The sequence below is a fragment of the Leucopleurus acutus genome, assembly GCF_964270905.1.
Source record: "Leucopleurus acutus genome assembly, chromosome: 6".
NCBI classification, from domain to species: Eukaryota; Metazoa; Chordata; class Mammalia; order Artiodactyla; family Delphinidae; genus Leucopleurus; species Leucopleurus acutus.
This window is the reverse complement of record NC_139149.1, coordinates 1,391,049-1,409,519: the sequence shown is the minus strand read 5'-3', so window position 1 is coordinate 1,409,519 and position 18,471 is coordinate 1,391,049. Positions and strand designations below refer to the sequence as shown.

Below are 18,471 nucleotides of genomic sequence, written 5' to 3'. Positions count from 1 at the left end.
CTTGTTAGTTGTTTTCGCCCTCCCCCCACCCAGCTGCAGCAAGAGCCCCCATAAAGCCTTGCCTGAATTTCTTGTCTGGCCTCTAGTCAATTTCTATTGATAGAGGAGGTCAAGAATCCTGGTTGGTCACAAGGAAAGGAGGGGAGGGAGGGGGCATCCAGAGGAACTTCCTGGAGGAGGTGAGATCTCAGCCAGGCCTTAGGAAAGGAGGGGCTTGGCTTTGATCTAGCCGATAAGGTGGAGTGGCAGTGGCTGGTGTGGACTGGATGCCCAGGGCGGAGGACTGGGGGACAGGAGGTGGCTGAGGGGTGCAGGGGCCCCCCTAAGTCTTGCAGCCCTGCCTGGCCCCACGGGACTGCCTGCAACCCAGCAGGTCTCCTGCAGGTCTCTGTCTGCTCCCTACCACCAGGGAGTGAAAAAGGGCTTGAGGAGGATAAATCTGCAGGAGCCGCCTGCCGGCCCCTCGCTGTGGCTTCCAGCCCTGCTGTCTGGCCTGGCTCCCTGGGGGTCTCTGGGATGAGCTCCAGGACCGGCAGGTGGAGCAGCACTCACTGAGGAGGCGGCTCCATCTGACCCCAGGGGCCGGCTCGTGGTTAGGGTGCAGTTGCCCCTGTAAAAGCAGCTGTGAGGATGGCTGGGGGTGGGCGGGGGACTTGGTACCTCATGGGCACCAGGCACCTCGTCTCCCCAGAACGCCCGACTGGCCGCGCCCCCAAACGTGCCCAGCCTGCAGGCCCCGGCTCAGTTACTGACAACTCTGTTCTCCAACTACTCAGGCATGAGGCCCCAGTGTTGTCCTCAATGCCCTTCGTCCTCCCTGATTCAACATCCCATCTAGGAACAAATCTTGTGGCTCTTCCTTCAAAATCCATCTGAAACATGACCGCTCCTCCCACCTCTGCCAGCTGGACGGCCTGCTTCCACCTTGCCCCTAAAGCTGTTCTCTGACCAGCAGCCAGAATGGAATTCCTTTTAAGAATAAGTCAGGTCTTGTATGCAGAAAATTATAAGACACTGATGAAAGAAATTAAAGATGATACAAATAGATGGAGAGATATACCATGTTCTTGGATTGGAAGAATCAACATTGTGAAAATGACTCTACTACCCAAAGCAATCTATAGATTCAATGCAATCCCTATCAAACTACCACTGGCATTTTTCACAGAACTAGAACAAAAAATTTCACAATTTGTATGGAAACACAAAAGACCCCGAATAGCCAAAGCAATCTTGAGAACGAAAAACAGAGCTGGAGGAATCAGGCTCCCTGACTTCAGACTATACTACAAAGCTACAGTAATCAAGACAGTATGGTACTGGCACAAAAACAGAAAGAGAGATCAATGGAACAGGATAGAAAGCCCAGAGATAAACCCACGCACATATGGTCACCTTATCTTTGATAAAGGAGGAAGGAATGTACAGTGGAGAAAGGAGAGCCTCTTCAATAAGTGGTGCTGGGAAAACTGGACAGCTACATGTAAAACTATGAGATTAGATCACTCCCTAACACCATACACAAAAATAAGCTCAAAATGGATTAAAGACCTAAATGCAAGGCCAGAAACTACCAAACTCTTAGAGGAAAACATAGGCAGAACACTCTATGACATAAATCACAGCAAGATCCTTTTTGACCCACCTCCTAGAGAAATGGAAATAAAAACAAAAATAAACAAATGGGACCTAATGAAACTTCAAAGCTTTTGCACGGCAAAGGAAACCATAAACAAGACCAAAAGACAACCCTCAGAATGGGAGAAAATATTTGCAAATGAAGCAACTGACAAAGGATTAATTTCCAAAATTTACAGCTCATGCAGCTCAATTAAAAAAAAACAAACAACCCAATCCAAAAATGGGCAGAAGACCTAAATAGACATTTCTCCAAAGAAGATATAGAGACTGCCAACAAACACATGAAAGAATGCTCAACATCATTAATCATTAGGGAAATGCAAATCAAAACTACAGTGAGATATCATCTCACACCAGTCAGAATGGCCATCATCAAAAAATCTAGAAACAATAAATGCTAGAGAGGGTGTGGAGAAAAGGGAACACTCTTGCACTGCTGGTGGGAATGTGAATTGGTTCAGCCACTATGGAGAACAGTATGGAGGTTCCTTAAAAAACTACAAATAGAACTACCATATGACCCAGCAATCCCACTACTGGGCATATACCCTGAGAAAACCAAAATTCAAAGAGTCATGTACCAAAATGTTCACTGCAGCTCTATTTACAATAGCCCGGAGATGGAAACAACCTAAGTGCCCATCATCGGATGAATGGATAAAGAAGATGTGGCACATATATACAATGGAATATTACTCAGCCATAAAAAGAAACGAAATTGAGCTATTTGTAATGAGGTGGATAGACCTAGAGTCTGTCATACAGAGTGAAGTAAGTCAGAAAGAGAAAGACAAATACCGTATGCTAACACATATATATGGAATTTAAGAAAAAAAAATGTCATGAAGAACCTAGGGGTAAGACAGGAATAAAGACACAGACCTACTGGAGAACGGACTTGAGTATATGGGGAGGGGGAAGTCTCTCGCTGTGACAGGGCGAGAGAGAGGCATGGACATATGTACACTAACAAACGTAAGGTAGATAGCTAATGGGAAGCAGCCGCATGGCACAGGGATATTGGCTCGGTGCTTTGTGACCGCCTGGAGGGGTGGGATAGGGAGGGTGGGAGGAAGGGAGACGCAAGAGGGAAGAGATATGGGAACATATGTATATGTATAACTGATTCACTTTGTTATAAAGCAGAAACTAACACACCATTGTAAAGCAATTATACCCCAATAAAGATGTTAAAAAAAAAAAAAAAAGAATAAGTCAGGTCTCATTCCTCCTCTGTCCGACCCCCTCCACGGGCCCCACCTCACTCTGCGTGAAAGCCAGTTTCACCAAGCCTTGACCGACCAGCACAGCCAGCCCCTGAACTCTGGCCCTACCCTACTGCCCCTTCACTCACTGGGTACCAGGTACACTGGCCTCCCGGGCTTTTCTTGATCCCAGCAGGCCCACTGCGGCCTCAGGCCCTTTGCACTTGCTGTCTCTCCTGCCTGTATCACTCTTTGGCTTACTTCTGCATGGCTCATCCCTTTCAATTCTTTTCTTGAATATCATCTTCTCAGTGAGGATTTCTTGATTTCCTCTTTCAAGATGGCACCCTCATCCACCCAATGCTCCTAACCCCATTCCTGAATTGTTCGTCTCTCCCCACTAAGCTGTAAGTAAGTTCCATGAAGGCAGAGATGAGTCCCTTTTGTTCCCTGGAGTGACTGCAGTTCCTACAACACTTCCTGGCCCGTGATGACTCACTAAGTTTTTGTGCATGTTGTTCAGACGCAGTCCCCCAAGGACAGCAATCATGGCAGGGATTGGGGTAAACCCCAGATTCCTCCACTGGGCTCCCCGCCCCCCACAAAAGGAGCAACAAGCACTCTCCTCGGCCTCCGGGGGGCCGTGAGCCCCTGTCCTGCTCGCCACACCCACCCTGGCCCAGCACTCACCATCCACTGGATTGAGGTAGTCATGGAGATGGGGTGCACTGGCCGCACCCCCGCTCTGCATCAGCAGGTCCCCATACGGCGTGGGGTGGCCTGCCATGAGGGGCATCTGGTGGTAATAGTCTGAGGGGTTGGTGCCTGAAGGGGGGAGGCCAAGCAGCCCCCTCTCCTTCAGGTGTTCGTGGGCAACTGCGGGCAGGAGGGAGGGAGAGGAAGAAACCGTCAGAACCCGGCCAGAAAGAAGAGAAACATGCACCTGGCCCGAGGAGGCCCCTTTGGGCCCTGCAGCCCTCCCCTGCCCCCCTGGGTCCCTGGGTCCCCCTCCCCTGCCGTCCCTGGTCAGGCTGGGGCGGGGCTGTTTCTGCTGATGGGGCAGCCAGATCCCAGCCTGCACATTCCTCCACTTGCTCAAAGCCGTAAACAACTGCTTCCTTCTCCCAGCCCCACAGATGCCCAGAGCTCCAGGGTCCGTGGTCCGGCACAGTCACCAAAGGAAAAAGAAGATGAAGTCGGAGGTGCCAGGGTGGCCAGACAGCGGGGCGCCAGGTCAGACTCACCCAGCACTCAAAGTGGGATGGCAGGCGAGCGCTCGCCCGCCCTGGCCAGATAAAGCTCCTCACCTGTCAGAACCTGGGCGGGCGGTCCACCTCCAGTCCCGCACTCAGGCCTGCCGGGGCTTAGCAAAGAGGCCGGGAGGATGAACTTCAGAGTACCTTGAGGGGGCCTGGCACTCAGGGGTGTGGTGTTAGCTAAAGGGGGGCTTGGAAACCAAACGTACCCTCAGGGGTCCTGGCTTTTACCAGGTGTGCAAAATTAAGAAGGTGCCACCTCTCTGAGCTGGCTGTTTTCCATCTGTAAAATGGGGGTAATAATACCCACCAATCAAATTACTATTAAAAATGACAGGGCTTCCCTGGTGGCGCAGTGGTTGAGAGTCTGCTTGCCGATGCAGGGGGCGCGGGTTCGTGCCCCGGTCCGGGAGGATCCCACATGCCGCGGAGCGGCTGGGCCCGTGAGCCATGGCCGCTGGGCCTGTGTGTCCGGAGCCTGTGATCCGCAACGGGAGAGGCCGCAACAGTGAGAGGCCCGCGTACCGCAAAAAAAAAAAAGGTATCATCAGCCAACGTTGTGCTGGGCGTTCCACTGGGTGGGTGCAGTCACAGGGCTGAGGGGATAACATCCACTCTCTGGTTTCACTAGCATCACACCATGAGCTGATCCCCTCAGCAGATGAGGACTCTGGCACTTAAAGAGATAAAGATGCTGCCCAAGGCCACACAGCAGGGAGTTTGAATCCAGAGCCCAGGAACTGGCCTCCCTGCTATTAGTCTTGGCAGGTGTCAAAGGAGATGCACACAGTCCGGGCAGAAGGAAGCAGCCAGTCCGTGGAAGCCATCACCCTCCCCTTCCTCCTCTCCCTCTCCCGCTCTATCCTCTAGGGACAGCCCTAGCCTGCAGCCCCGCGGCCTCTGCCTGGCCTGCCTGTGCCTGAGATGCCCTCCCCTCCCCCTTCTTGCTTGTGCCACACACACACACACACACACACACACACACACAGTCTGGTCTGGCGGACCCTGCCTCTGCTCCTCGACCCTCCTACAGACGTCTCTCAGGGCCCTCCCTGACGCAGGCCTCGAGGGGACCGCCCCGTCTCCGTGCGCATTAGTTTCCTCGGGCTGCTGTAACAAGTTAGTACAGGCTTGCTGCTAACTGCTGTGAAAATGCATTTTTATTCTCCCTCAGGTCTTGAGGCCGGAAGTCCAAAATCAAGGTGTCAGCAGGGCTACCCACTCTGGAGGCTTTAGGGGAAAACCTGTTTCTTGCCTATTCCAGCTTCTGGGAGTTGCCAGCTTCCTTGGCTTGTGGCCACATCACTCCCATCCTTGCGTTGTCTTCTTATCTATGTGTCACTTATAAGGACACTTGTCATTGGATTTAAGGCCCATGTGGATAATCCACGATGATCTCTTCAATTCAGAATCGCCAAGTTAATCACATCGGCAGAGAGCCCTTTTCCACATCAGGCCATGCTCTCGGGTTCAGGGCTTAGGACGTGCATGTATCTTCCTGAAGGCACCATGCCGCCCGCTGCACCACATGTGAACTTCAAGGCAAGAGCAGTGTCTTGGACCCTGGCCTGCACTGCCAGGAGAGGCTGGGGAGCTCCGGTCCACTTCCCGGGAGACACGGGCTCTGTGTGGATGTGTCACACCCTTTGGCGCATCCTGAATTAGTCGCGGCCACTCGGGGGCCCCCGCAGAGTTCAGGGCCAGGAGCAGTGGTGAAGGGCCATTTCTGAATGGCCCCATCCTGGCTGGCCATCTTCATGTCTCACGGCTGCAGCCATTCACCCTGTCTGGTTTTTCTTTGTGACTCTGCCCTTTTCTGTCTCAAATGAATTGAACAGGGTTGCCATCTGACTGAGCCGGGCCACTCAGTATCCTCTCAGGAGGGACACAAAGTCACTGGTGGTCACCCCGGAGCCTTGGGGCTGGGGTCCCATTAGAGGCCATGCGTTGACCTGCCAGAGATGTAGACAGAAACCTGCCCAGCTCTGCCTTCTTTCTGCTCTGGGGGGGGCCCTGAGACACCCCGATACAACATCTACTCTGCTTAACACCAGCTTCTGCAGACTTTGGCATCTTGCAACCAAGTAATTCTCACCTAAGATAGGACCTCCATGAATAAACAGATGTCATCATTCTTATTATGTAATTTGCATGCCAAGGCTGTTTATGAATAGTTCTTTTTTTCATAAATTTATTTATTTATTATTCATTTTTGGCTGCGTTGGGTCTTCGCTGCTGCATGCAGGCTTTCTCTAGTTGCAGTGAGTGGGGGCTACTCTTGGTTGTGGTGCACGGGCTTCTCATTGTGGTGGCTTCTCTTGTTGTGGAGCATGGGCTCTAGGCACGTGGGCTTCAGTAGTTGTGACACATGGGCTCAGTAGTTGTCGCTCATGGGCTCTAGAGCACAGGCTCAGTAGCTGTGGCTCGTGGGCTCTAGAGCGCAGCCTCAGTAGTTGTGGCACGTGGGCTCAGTAGTTGTGGCTCACGGGCTCTAGAGCGCAGGCTCAGTGGTTATGGCGCACGGGCTTAGGTGATCCGTGGCATGTGGTATCTTCCCGGACCAGGGCTCGAACCTGTGTCCCCTGCATCAGCAGGCGGATTCTTAACCACTGCGCCACCTGGGAAGTCCTACGAATAGTTCTTTAATGAGCGCAAAAACCAATGCACCCCTGGTTCCCTTGTCTTGGACCACTCATTTATCGAAAGACCTACTGTTGATGGGGGGCAGGGAGGAAGGCCAGCCACTGACCATCCCACGGACAGCAGCTGAGGAATGACCAGCATTAGAGTTAGCATCCCTCCCCCAACCCCGCTGCCCCAGGGCCTCCCTACTCACCGTCCGCAGGGCTGAGGCCCCTGGCCGCAGAGATGGCGGGGTGCGTGGGGCTGCCGTGCACAGCGCAGAGGTACTGCTCCATGTGGGAGCTCACGTACGGGTGTGGGGCGTTGAAGGGGGACTCCCCAGGGCCGGCAGGGTGTGGGGAAAGTCGGATCAATGAGATATCCGAGATGACCGGGCTGCCACTCAGGGCGGGAGGCCTGCAGAGACAAAGGGGAACGTTTTAAGAAGGTGTGGCCCACCCAGGAGGATGCCCAGGGAACCCCGTTAAGGAGCAGAACCAAACGGGCGGCTGCACCTTTATTTATTCGCCAACATCCCCTGGTCACCCTCATACAGTCTCAAATCTCATACACTAGCCAGGAAATGCAGATGGAAAGCTCCCGGGGCTGGTGCAGCAGCCCACCCACCCGTCTCATGTTGGTGATGGAATTCTGCACACACAGAGCTGGATGTGCTGGACCACAAGCTCGGCAGGCCACACACCTCTGCGAGTCGTCACCACTGCTTCCCCGGTGCCCGCTCAGGAGCAGACGCATTAACAAGTCAGTCTCCGAAATGGACGCATGCCCGCATCCTACCAACTGGTATGAAAACAGGCCATGAAAATACTAACACCAGGGGGAAGATACAAAGAGCTCATCTTCCTAACAGAACTGAGGAAAAGAGAAATCAGGAGATGCCCTGAAAGATGGAGAATTTGAGGCTTCCGTGGGACAATCCCTGCAGTGAAGCACTCAGCCACGGGATCGGCTGTAAAAGAAAAGCTCAGGATTCAAGGAGCGTTTGGAAACGCTGAGCCGTCATGAAAATTTTGGAATATCATTCCAGCTTTCCTTACATGGAACTCCTTCTCATGTTCCCAGAGTATCCCTTCTCTGACGCCCACTGACCATCGGGCACGCAGCTGGCGTGGTCCCCTGGGCTAGGGCTGGTGTGGCCGCGGCCCATTTCTATGGTCAGCCCTGCTCAGCTCAACAAAAGGACAGGCCTGCTCCCCGGGGGCCTCCAAGCAGCTGTTAGCATGTTAGTTACAAGGGTATTTTGAGGTCATCTACCCCAAAACTTGCCCATATTAAAGTAAAAATCAGACTGGGGGAAGCTGCTGTGAAAGCACCACTAAGTCGCTGGAACCAAATCTAAAGGTTTCATTTTCGATTTTTCAGAAAATAGGGGCCTCTCTGTGACTTGACACAGTGCAGAGAATATGTGTTCAAATCAGACCAACCTGCATTAGAATCCCAGTCACTATGGAGAACAGTATGGAGGTTCCTTAAAAAACTAAAAACAGAGCTACCATATGACCCAGCGATCCCACTCCTGGGCATTTATCCAGAGAAAACACTAATTTGAAAAGGTACATGCACCTCAGTATTCATAGCAGCACTATTTACAACAGCCAGGACATGGAAACAACCTAAATGTCCATTGACAGATGAATGGATAAAGCAGATGTGGTACATATGTAAAATGGAATATTACTCGGTCATAAAAAATAATGAAATAATTCCATTTGCAGCAACATGAATGGACCTAGAGATTATCATACTAAGTGAAGGAAATCAGACAAAGACAAATACCATATGATGTCACTTAAATTTGAAATCTAAAAAAATGATACGAATAAACTTATTTACAAAATAGAAATAGACTCACAGACATAGAAAACAAACTTATGGTTACCAAAGAGGAAAAGTAAGGGGAGGGATAAATTAGGAGTTTGGGATTAACAGATACACTCTACTATACATAAAATAAATAAACAACAAGGACCCAGTGTATAGCACAGGGAACTATACTCAATATCTTGTAATAAACTATAATGAAAAAGAATCTAAAAAAAAAGAATATATATATATATATACACACACATATATATATATATATATATATATAACTGAGTCACTTTGCTGTACACCTGAAACTGATAGAACATTGTAAATGAACTATATTTCAATAAAAATTTTAAAAAAGAACCTTAGCCTTCATCAGCTCAGTTACTCTGAGCAAGTAACTTAACCTCACCAAGCCTCAGTTTCCTCATCTGTAAAATGGGGATAACAACAGTGCCCATTTCCTAGGGTTGCCATGAGGATGAAATTCCCCCAAATGGTGCCTGAGACAGCCACCAGTCAATAAGTGAGAGTTGTTATTACGGCATTAGTACGACACTTTGAGGGCAAAATCCAGATGTGCCTGGGAAGCCCTCAAAACCTTGACGTCGGATGTGTGAAAAAGTGCTGTGAGAACCGGTTACTTCAGAGAGGGCATGACTTGTCCATGGGCTGGAGCACACCAGAGCTAATTACTGATTATGTGCAACAGGGCATGAAAACTGTGCTTATGACACAGTGCGAACCAGGACCCAAACAGGTGACATCCAGATGTCTTAACATCTGGGTTACACAAACTCCGTGCTCAGAGGCCGCTCTACAGGCCTGGGTGTATGCATTCTGCTACTTTATTTTCGAGCTTTTGCAGATGTAATTGCAACGGATGTGCTGATCCAGTGGACCCGCCGGGGCACTTCCAGGCTGTGGTGTTTTCAGCCATGCCAATTCTTGGCCTCCCTATACCCTATACCTCGTCAGGGCAATTCCTTCTCTTCCCTGCAAGCCTGGGTCAAGGGACCCCGGTGGTCAGTGGTGCTCTCCCTGAAACCCCTTCCCCTGACATGAGGTCTCTGCTCCCCCTGGGGGGCATGGTTCCCATCTTAGGTGGGCAGGTGTGTTTCCCAGGCAACCAGGGAGCAGGGCGTGTCCCAGGCACCGCTGCATCGAGCATCTGGCAGGCAACTGTTATCCCGCAGGTGTTCAGAGGTATCTTCAGAGCCAGTGATGGTGACACATCTGTGAACCAGGCACTGAGCCTGGCAGAAGGGAGCCTCTGCCATCAGTCACAGCCTCCAGCTATCCTCACTCACAAGCCGCCATTAGAGGCCAGGCCACCTGTGAGGAAACTGCACTGGGTGCCAGGGACGAAAGCAGTGGCTCCGCTTTGGGCCACAGAGGCCACAGGGGAGAAGAGTGAGTAAGCGATGCGTCTCCTGTCCCGAGAGCCTTGGTCCACCACTGGGCACTCAAGGCAGGGTAGGTTTCAGGGCCCACAAGATGCTGGCCAGGTTCGAGGGCAGGGCAGCCTGGCGTTACTGAAGCTGGTGGCCCTAAGTGGCCTGGCCAGGCCTCCCTAGCAACACGTCACCCTGTGGGGTGCAAGGACCACAGCTAAGGCCCCACAAGGCAAGCCAGTGATTATGTGGGGATTTAAAGGAACACATGGAGGGTACATGGTGGCCCTGGTCTGTCCAAGGTGACTCCCATCCCACTGGCCAAACAGGAGGCTGGAGGGGGTCTTGTCATGGCAACGTGCACCCCGCTGTGGGGCTGCCTGGCAGGGCCGGAATCAGTGCAGCCTCAGCAGCTGGGCCCGGAGGTGGCAGGTGGGGGCCGAGTCCCCATGCTGAGAAGCTGGGACTTTTATCTCTACACCTCTGCCACCACCCTTTGGAGGAGAGTGACCTCTGTTATCCCCTTTCCATCACATTATTCTCCAAGGAAACGGAGAGGAGCTCGAGGTTCTTCCAGGCCACGCCCCTCCCCACAGGGATGCTGACTTCAGAACAGCAGCCCATGATGATGGCCAGCCTGATGGCCGCCGGGAGGGGACGTGACAACTCTGGCACCAACAATGCACCTCACCCACGAGGGCTCTGGGTCCAGAGGCGGAGGTCACCCCACAAGCCGTGTGGTCAGAGACGCAGGCCGGGACTCAACCCAAGCTGCCTCACTGCCGGGACGTTGCCGCCCTCAGCCCAGGCTCTCCCTGCCCCAACAGGGAACAGTCGAGGACTCCTTGTCCCCTTGGTGTGACACAGCAGGAAGCTCGGAGAGGCCACTGCCTGCCCCTAAGCAGATTCTACAGGGGATGGCCGTGAGGTGGGTTAGGTAACAACAGAGCTGATGAAAGGGTGCACAGAACAGCCCCTGCCCTTCCGGTGCCAGGCCTGGGAGTGGGGTCTGGGCCAGCAGAGCCTCCCAGGGGGGACAGAAGCAAAGGTGAGTCCTGGCAACGCAGAGCACAGCTGGGTTCTGGAGCCTGTCCAGGGGGACCCAGGTCGGCGTCCGGAAGCAGTGGGACAGGGCCAACCCCGATCCTTCCCACTTAGCTGGGTGGCGGCGGCCAGGATGCTGTTCCTCTCTGGTGCCTCTCCAGGTGGTAGACAAAGACCAGCGCTGGGCACATGGTAGGGGGTTCACAGCACTAAGCCCCTTCCCTCCCTTTTCAGCAACAAGCCAGCTCGGGGTGCGCAGTGTCTGCTGACCTGGGCCTGCGGGACCCAAGACAACAGGCCCATTAACACAGCTACAGACGACTGTTGAGACACCTCCTCTGGGAAGCCTCCTTAGATGTCCCCTCTGCATGGCACCGCTCAGCTGTGCCCTGACCTGGCATTTCCGTAAGACTGGGTGCCAGCTGCCACAGGGTCACATGCATTTCGTTTACTAATCTGAATTCAAAAATCCACAAAGTAGGCACCTTATGCCCATTTTACAGATGAGAACACTCTCAGAAAGGCCAGGTCCCTTGCCGAAGGTCACTCAGAGAGCAAGTATCGGAACCACAGCCAATCCAGGCGGGTCTGGACCCGAGCCTGTACCTGGGCCCGTCCCCTGGCAGAGAAGCGGGTGCTCTTGACGACTGCGACGTTCTGTGAGCGAGCGGGGCTCTGGCGGGTGCAGGATCAGGGAGGTGGCGGCGGCACCGGGGAAGAAAAGAACTCACCCCCCATCCCCCGCCCCGCTCCAGCTCCCTCTATCCTCACCCCCACTCCCATCCCATCACCACGCACAATCAAGTCAGCTTTCAGGAGGGAGAGGGAGCCTCTCCCTCACACTGTGTTGTGAAGGACTCATAGGCTCCAGGGTCACAAATGTTCCAGGAGACTGTCGTTTTAACAGACCAAACAAAGCCGAAGGAATGAACCTCAAAGGGCAGAATTCGAAGCATTAGGAATGCATCCGAGGGACCAGGGGCCTTCCCAGCAGCCCTGAACTCACAGCAACACAGCCACCCTTCGAGGCTGGTCCGTCAGGGACCAGAGCTGCTCTTTCTTGGACGCTCGCCCCATCCCGCCCGACAGATAGTCCCCACACAGGCGGTGCTATCAGTGCTGGGGAACCAAGAACAGTGCCATCGGACCCACCAGGCGAGGCAGATGCCGTGAAACCGGAGCTGCTGCTTCAGGCCACCCCTCAGCCACAGCCTCCCTTTCTTCTTCCATTTCCACGCTGTGGGCTGCGGGATCCCGACCCTGGTCTTAGCCGTGGCCCATCCAGGCCTTGAATTCTGGCAACTGGGCAGAGACTCAAGGAAGGGACCTTGAGGATGGGAGGAGGGACCAGATGTGTGAGCTCATTTTAAAAGATGGTCACATTCTCCCGGGCTGTAGGCACACACGTGTGCATACTCACACGCTTGCAGGCCTCAGTCAACCGGACCGGCAAAGTCAGCCTTTCTGCAGGCTGCTCGGTTTGGACACTACCTTTATGCATTGCCTTCTACCCTTCGGTCCAGCTCCGAGCTCATCTGAGCCTGACTCTATCAACTGTTTCTTCCCATATTTGTTAATCTTCCCAAGAAAATTGCCCCAAGCCCTTGCTCTGTTCCCAGCGACCTGTAGGGAGCTCAGAGCCCAAGTGGAAGAGGCACAAACAAATCAGTTTAAAGATTCCAGCAGAGGAACAAATTCCCTAACTCTGTCTGAAGGTTCCTCAGAGGTGACCTTGAGCTGGGCTCTGAAGGATGAATAGGAGCTCATGAGCACATTGCAAATAAAGGAAGCAGCAAGTGCAGGGAAAGGCTAGAGCATAAGAACGTGTGTTTGAAGGTTATATCTTGGGGGAAGCAGCAGAGCCCAATCTGCTGCTGGGTGGGCGATCTGTGTTGGACCCACTTCCCTTCTTCTGCTGTGGGTGGGCGACATGTAGCCTGTGCCCTGACGATCAGACGTTCCATATCCCCGGGCACCATCAGAGATGGGCATGTGCCCCAGACAGCCCCTTTGGCTGAAATCTTTGGGAAAGAAGTATGCTCTGTCCACAGAGGTTGCTGTGTGGGTGGAGCCACTGGGGGCCCTGAAGGGAGAGGCCAGGAACAGAGATGATACACAAACATCAGAGCTGAACGCCGTGGAACCAGTTTTTTGAATTGAGCCCCTGGAGAGGGATCTGGCTTTGCCAGAAGCTGGTACCCTCGGCCTTTTCAGTTCTCTGAGCCAATGCATTTGTTTGTTTGTTTCAGCCAGTTTCAGCTGACTTTTTCTGTCTTAGGCAACTGCCAGGGCCTGTCAAGGCGAGCCTTGACTAATCAGCCTTCCCCTGCCCGGAGTGATCCAGGGGCCCGGCTTCCCGCAAGGCAGACCGGATCCGTAGTTCCTTGGGCCCGTGCACCCTCTGGCCTGCAGGCATCCTGTCCACAGCTGCTGGGCGGCACGGGCAGCTGTGCTGGCCCTTCCGTTTGTGTGTGTGTGTATGCGTGCACGTGTGTGTGTGTGTGTGTGTCCTTCTCCCTGGAGGCAAGCCCAGCAAAGGGCCTCTCCTTAGCAGGTTCTTTCCTGTTTCCCTCCCTCCCTCCCTCCCTCTTGGGAGGGCCCTGCCGACCCCCCGGACAAGATTTCATGGCTAGGCCACCAGCCGGGAGAAGAAAGGAGGAAAAGGGACCAAGCAAGTGCAGACCTAGCTGGCCAGTTGCCGTTCCAGCCTAAGTGGGCGCTGCCGGGGACGCTACTCCTGAACACGTGGTCAACATTCGCTGGACGCCAATGGCGTGCGGCATGTCCAGCAACTCCGCAAGGCAGGTCGTATTGCCCCCATTGCAAAGAGGAGGAAACCCGAGGCTCGGGGCCGTTAGGAGCCTCGCCCGAGGTTGCAGAGCTTTAAGGGGCCGAGCGCCTTTCTGACTCTGGGAAGGCAGACTCAGCCTTCTGACGTCCCCAAGAGCACACACACGGACAGGCAAGCTCCCGCCACAGCTGTTTCTGCCCCTGACAAGCCCAGCCTGGTGTCCCTCTGCAGACACGACCTCAGCTGGAACCTGGGGGCAGGGGCGCAGGTGGAGGGGAGCTGCTCACACAGGCGGGCAGAGCCTGGACTCTGGGCGTGAATTGCGGCTCTGTCCCTGCTTGTGGGCCTCAGTCGTGCTATCCGCCCCCTGGCTGGCAGGATGGGGCGGCTGGGAGAGGGAAGGAGCTCAGTGTGGAAAGTGCATGCTGTGCTCCTGGGCGCCTAGTAGGTGCTCGGGCTGTGCCCACCGTCTCTTTTCTTAGATTTAACAGATGAGCAAATGAAGGGAAGTCAGAGGGTGGCAGAGTGGCCCCAGCCTGCGTCCCCCAGCATTCAGCCCCAGGCCCCTTCCCATGTGCTGGCACAAAAGTTTTGCAGGCAGATGAAAGGGCAGGCCAGGGCGCTGGGAACCCTGCACGTCCGTGTGTATCTCAGCCTGAGCTGGCTGGGCCTGAGCGAGCACGCCTAGACCCTTGAGGACGGGCACCATCCCTGGGCGCTGGCCCGATGGGGTGCGTTGCTAGAGGGTGTTGGCTTCCGCCAGGCTTGGGGGTGGGCTGGGGGGGCAGAGTGAGCCTTCACTGATGGGAAGAGTGGGGGGGCGTCTGACCCCCAGCACAGCCTGAGCCAAGGCGTGGGGGCAGGAACCAATGTGCTCCTTAATTCGGGGAGAGGAGGGGACAGATGTGCAGGGATTCGTGCCCCTGGCCCCCACCCACTGCGCCTGTTTGGAGAGGAGGGAGAACAATGCGGTGCTGACTCACCCAGACTCAGCACGAGCTGTCAGGGCAGGATCTCCTGCGCCGGGTCAGCGGCTGGGAGGAAGCACCCTTGGCCACCCAGAGGCACTCCTTCTGGAGGCTTTGTTCAAAGACCTTTTCTTGTGCGGGGCAGTAGGGCCAGAACAGGCAGGAATAAGGCCTTCACATCCCATTTCACAGACAGCATGACTGACACCCAAAGCGACAGTTGGGACAGCCACAGCGAGGTCGGTGGGAACAGCAGGACCAGAACACTGAGACCCGGGAGCTGGGCATCACCCTCTCGTCGCCTGGTCCAGGGCCCTGGGCATCACCCTCTCCTCGCCTGGTCCAGGGCCCTGGGCATCACCCTCTCGTCGCCTGGTCCAGGGCCCTGGGCATCACCCTCTCGTCGCCTGGTCCAGGGCCCTGGGCATCACCCTCTCCTCACTTGGCCTAGAGGTGACCCACGGCCCTCGTGGCAGCAGGAGACCACACACCTGCGAGGTCCAGCACCCGTGCCCCGCTACATCCCGCGTGCCCCTGGTGGCCCCCTCTCTGGTCCTGCGCCCTGCCTCACTCACTTCTCACAGCGCTGGCCCTGGACGCCTGCCTGTTTCTCCACTCCTCTACTTCTCCTCTTCATCCCCACCCTGCCCCGGACACAGAGGATGGCTCCTTCCCTGGACCCTGGGCACGTCCATCTTGGCTGGTCATGTGGCGATGAGCTCCCATGGGTCTGTCTCCCCTCTGGAAAGGCAGCCCCAGGCGCAGGCTGTAACTGTGGGGCGGAGGCCGGAGGGATGCGGCCACAAGCCAAGGAGCGCCAGCTGCCCCCAGAGAGTAGAAGAGGCCAGGAAGCGACTCTCCCCCAGAGCCTGCTTTGGGAGCACAGCCCTGCTGACATCTTGATTTCGATCCAGTGATACTGTTTGGACTCTGATCACCAGAACAGTGAGAGGATAAATTTCTGTTGTTTTAAGCCACGGAGTTTGCGGTAACTCGTTAGGAGCCAGGAAGGTGTGTTGTGCCTATTGTGCTGGGGTGGAGGAGGCCTTTGGGACGCAGCAGGAACTGCTGTCATTACTGTCACATTTCTTCCGAGAAGGTCAGGTCTACGGGGAGCAGGGCCGGCGTGTTACTTCCTGGAGGAGCCCTGCACCCCCCCAGTGGGTGCTACATCAGTGGCCAGTGGGCAAGGAAGGGGGAGGAGCTCCCCTCCAGGCTGGGAGGGCACCGGAGCACTAGGTCCCATCCCCCACGTCACAGGGCACCGTCACAGGGCACTGGAGCGTGCCTTTCCGACAGCCGCCCAGATTACACGGTCACCAGCCTCCCTTAGCTTAGCTGAGCACACCCTGCACACACCCCAACACACCCACCCTGCCCACGCTGGGGACCGTGTGCTCGCACGCACCGGTCCTGCCTTTGGGCTGAGATGTACCACCCACCAGGATCCCAGGGCCATGGGCGGGGTCGGCGGGCTCAGCGTGGGGAGGCCAGGACCCTCTGCTGTTGCCAAGCCGCTCAGGGCCAAGCATGCACTTTCACAGACACACCAGGCAGGTGGCCTCGGGCCCACTGATGTGCCAGAAAGCAAATGAATTCCCCAAAGCTGGCCTTGCTGCTCTTCCCCAAACTGGGGCTCCTCAGCACCCGGGAGGCAGGGCGGGCACGTGTCTGCTTTCACAGGCACCCTTGCATGGCAAGGCCGCCGCCCTTGGCCTACGAGCAGATAGGAACAGAGCTCCATCGCGCCCGCTGGGTGGAGTTCAACCTCCTCTCCGAGGCTTTTTTAAAATAAACTTATTTATTTATTTCTGGCTGCGTTGGGTCTTCGTTGCTGCGCGCGGGCTTTCTCTAGTTGCGGCGAGCAGGGGCTACTCTTCATTGCGGTGCGCGGGCTTCTCGTTGCAGTGGCTTCTCTTGTTGCGGAGCACGGGCTCTAGGCGCGTGGGCTTCAGTAGTTGTGGCACGCTGGCTCAGTAGTTGTGGCTCGCAGGCTCTAGACCACAGGCTCAATAGTTGTGGCACACGGGCTTAGTTGCTCTGCAGCATGTGGAATCTTCCTGGACCAGGGCTCGAACCCGTGTGCCCTGCATTGGCAGGCGGATTCCTAACCACTGCGCTACCAGGGAAGTCCCCTCTTCAAGGCTTTTGTTTGTTGGTTTTGTTGTTTCTTGCTTGTCTCCTTTTTTTTTTTTGTATATGAAACTGTACCTTGGCAAGGTTGCTTACCACCTTTTTCACACATTAATTTTAAAAGTTCCAGAAATCAAGTCCTTTTCAAAATATACTAAGGGGGTTTGCAACTGTAAAGAGAGGTGCAGTGAATTCTCTTGGAAATCACTGGAGAATTGCCTCTCTCCAAATCAGAGACCAACCTGCACATTCTGGTGCACCTGGGCTGCACCCTGTCCACGTGGTGAGGCTCTGAAAACCAGCAAAAAGGACACCTGTCAACAGGAGCTGGACCAAAGCAGCCGGCCATTCACGGATTTTGTTCCTGTGGTCACGCATCATTCCCTCTGCCAGCCTCAGAGTATGGGCCTCTGACGATGCTGGGTGGGGAGCCGGAGGTCGGAGGAAGACTCGGCCAGGACCCCGCTCCCAGGAAGTGGGGCAGGTGGCTGCCAACCTGACTGACACGTGCTGAACGAGGGGTGTCTGGTCAACCCTGACATCCCGCTGCCTTTGAAGCCCCCCTCCCAAGCACAGATCTCAGCAAAGGGCATGAGTGTCCATGAGGCTGTGGTGATGACAAGCTGTTCGGAAAAAGACACCCCCACAAAATCACAAACGCTGGACTATGTATAAGAGCCAAGACATGGAAGCAAACTAAATGTCCATCGACGGATGAATGGATAAAGAAGATGTGTCACATATATACAACAGAATACTACTCAGCCATAAAAAAGAATGAAATAAGGCCATTTGCAGCAACATGATGGACCTAGAAATGATCATGCTAAGTGAAGTAAATCAGACAGGGAAAGACAAATACCATATGATATTGCTTATATGTGTAATCTAAAAAAATGATACAAATGAACTTACCTACAAAACAGAAACAGACTCATAGACACAGAAAACAAACTTACGGTTAGCAAAGAGGAAAGGTGGGGGAGGGATAAATTAGGAATTCGGGATTAACAGATACACACTGATATACATAAAATAGATGAACAACAAGGTCCTACTGCATATACAGGGAACTGTATTCAACATCTTGTAATAACCTATAATGGAAAATAATCTGAAAAAGACATGTATGTAACCGAATCACTTTGCTGTACACATGAAACTAACACAATACTGTAAATCAACTATACTTCAATAAAACAAAATCACCATGCTGGGACCTCTGGGATCAGGGAGGGAGCATGGACACTGACTGCAGCCTACAAACAGTATACAAGGTGCTGGAGCAGAGAGAGGGGTGGGAAGGAAAGGATTCATTCACTCTGCTGGGGCAATCTGAGAAGGCTTCCTGCAGGAGGTGGCATCTGAGCTGGGCCTCGACTCTTACAGAGGAATGGAAAGGAGGCAGTGAGTGGTGCAGGCTTGGTGTTTTGAGACAGGAGAATAGCTGAAAAAAGGGTGGGTCAAATCGGGGAATAGGTAGCAGAGTCCTAGGGCTGAAGGTCAGACCAGACAGCTGGGTGGGGGGAAAGCACGTGGGGAAAACCATGAAGCAAATGTTGGTAACCTGAGCCGGGTTTTAACAGG

The 18,471-nt window shown here is 54.2% G+C and overlaps 1 protein-coding gene across 1 annotated transcript in view; it reads right to left on the bottom strand.

Moving 5' to 3' along the window:
• Window positions 1–18,471, bottom strand: part of GLI2 (GLI family zinc finger 2) — a gene marked incomplete at both ends in the record, with an annotated part of 182,503 nt that overhangs the window by 32,375 nt on the left and 131,657 nt on the right. Inside the window, 2 exons of the mRNA XM_082841145.1 lie at window positions 3,537–3,722; window positions 6,939–7,141. Coding sequence (XP_082697271.1) covers window positions 3,537–3,722; window positions 6,939–7,141 — 389 coding nt within the window. The remainder of the gene's footprint in view (window positions 1–3,536; window positions 3,723–6,938; window positions 7,142–18,471) is intronic.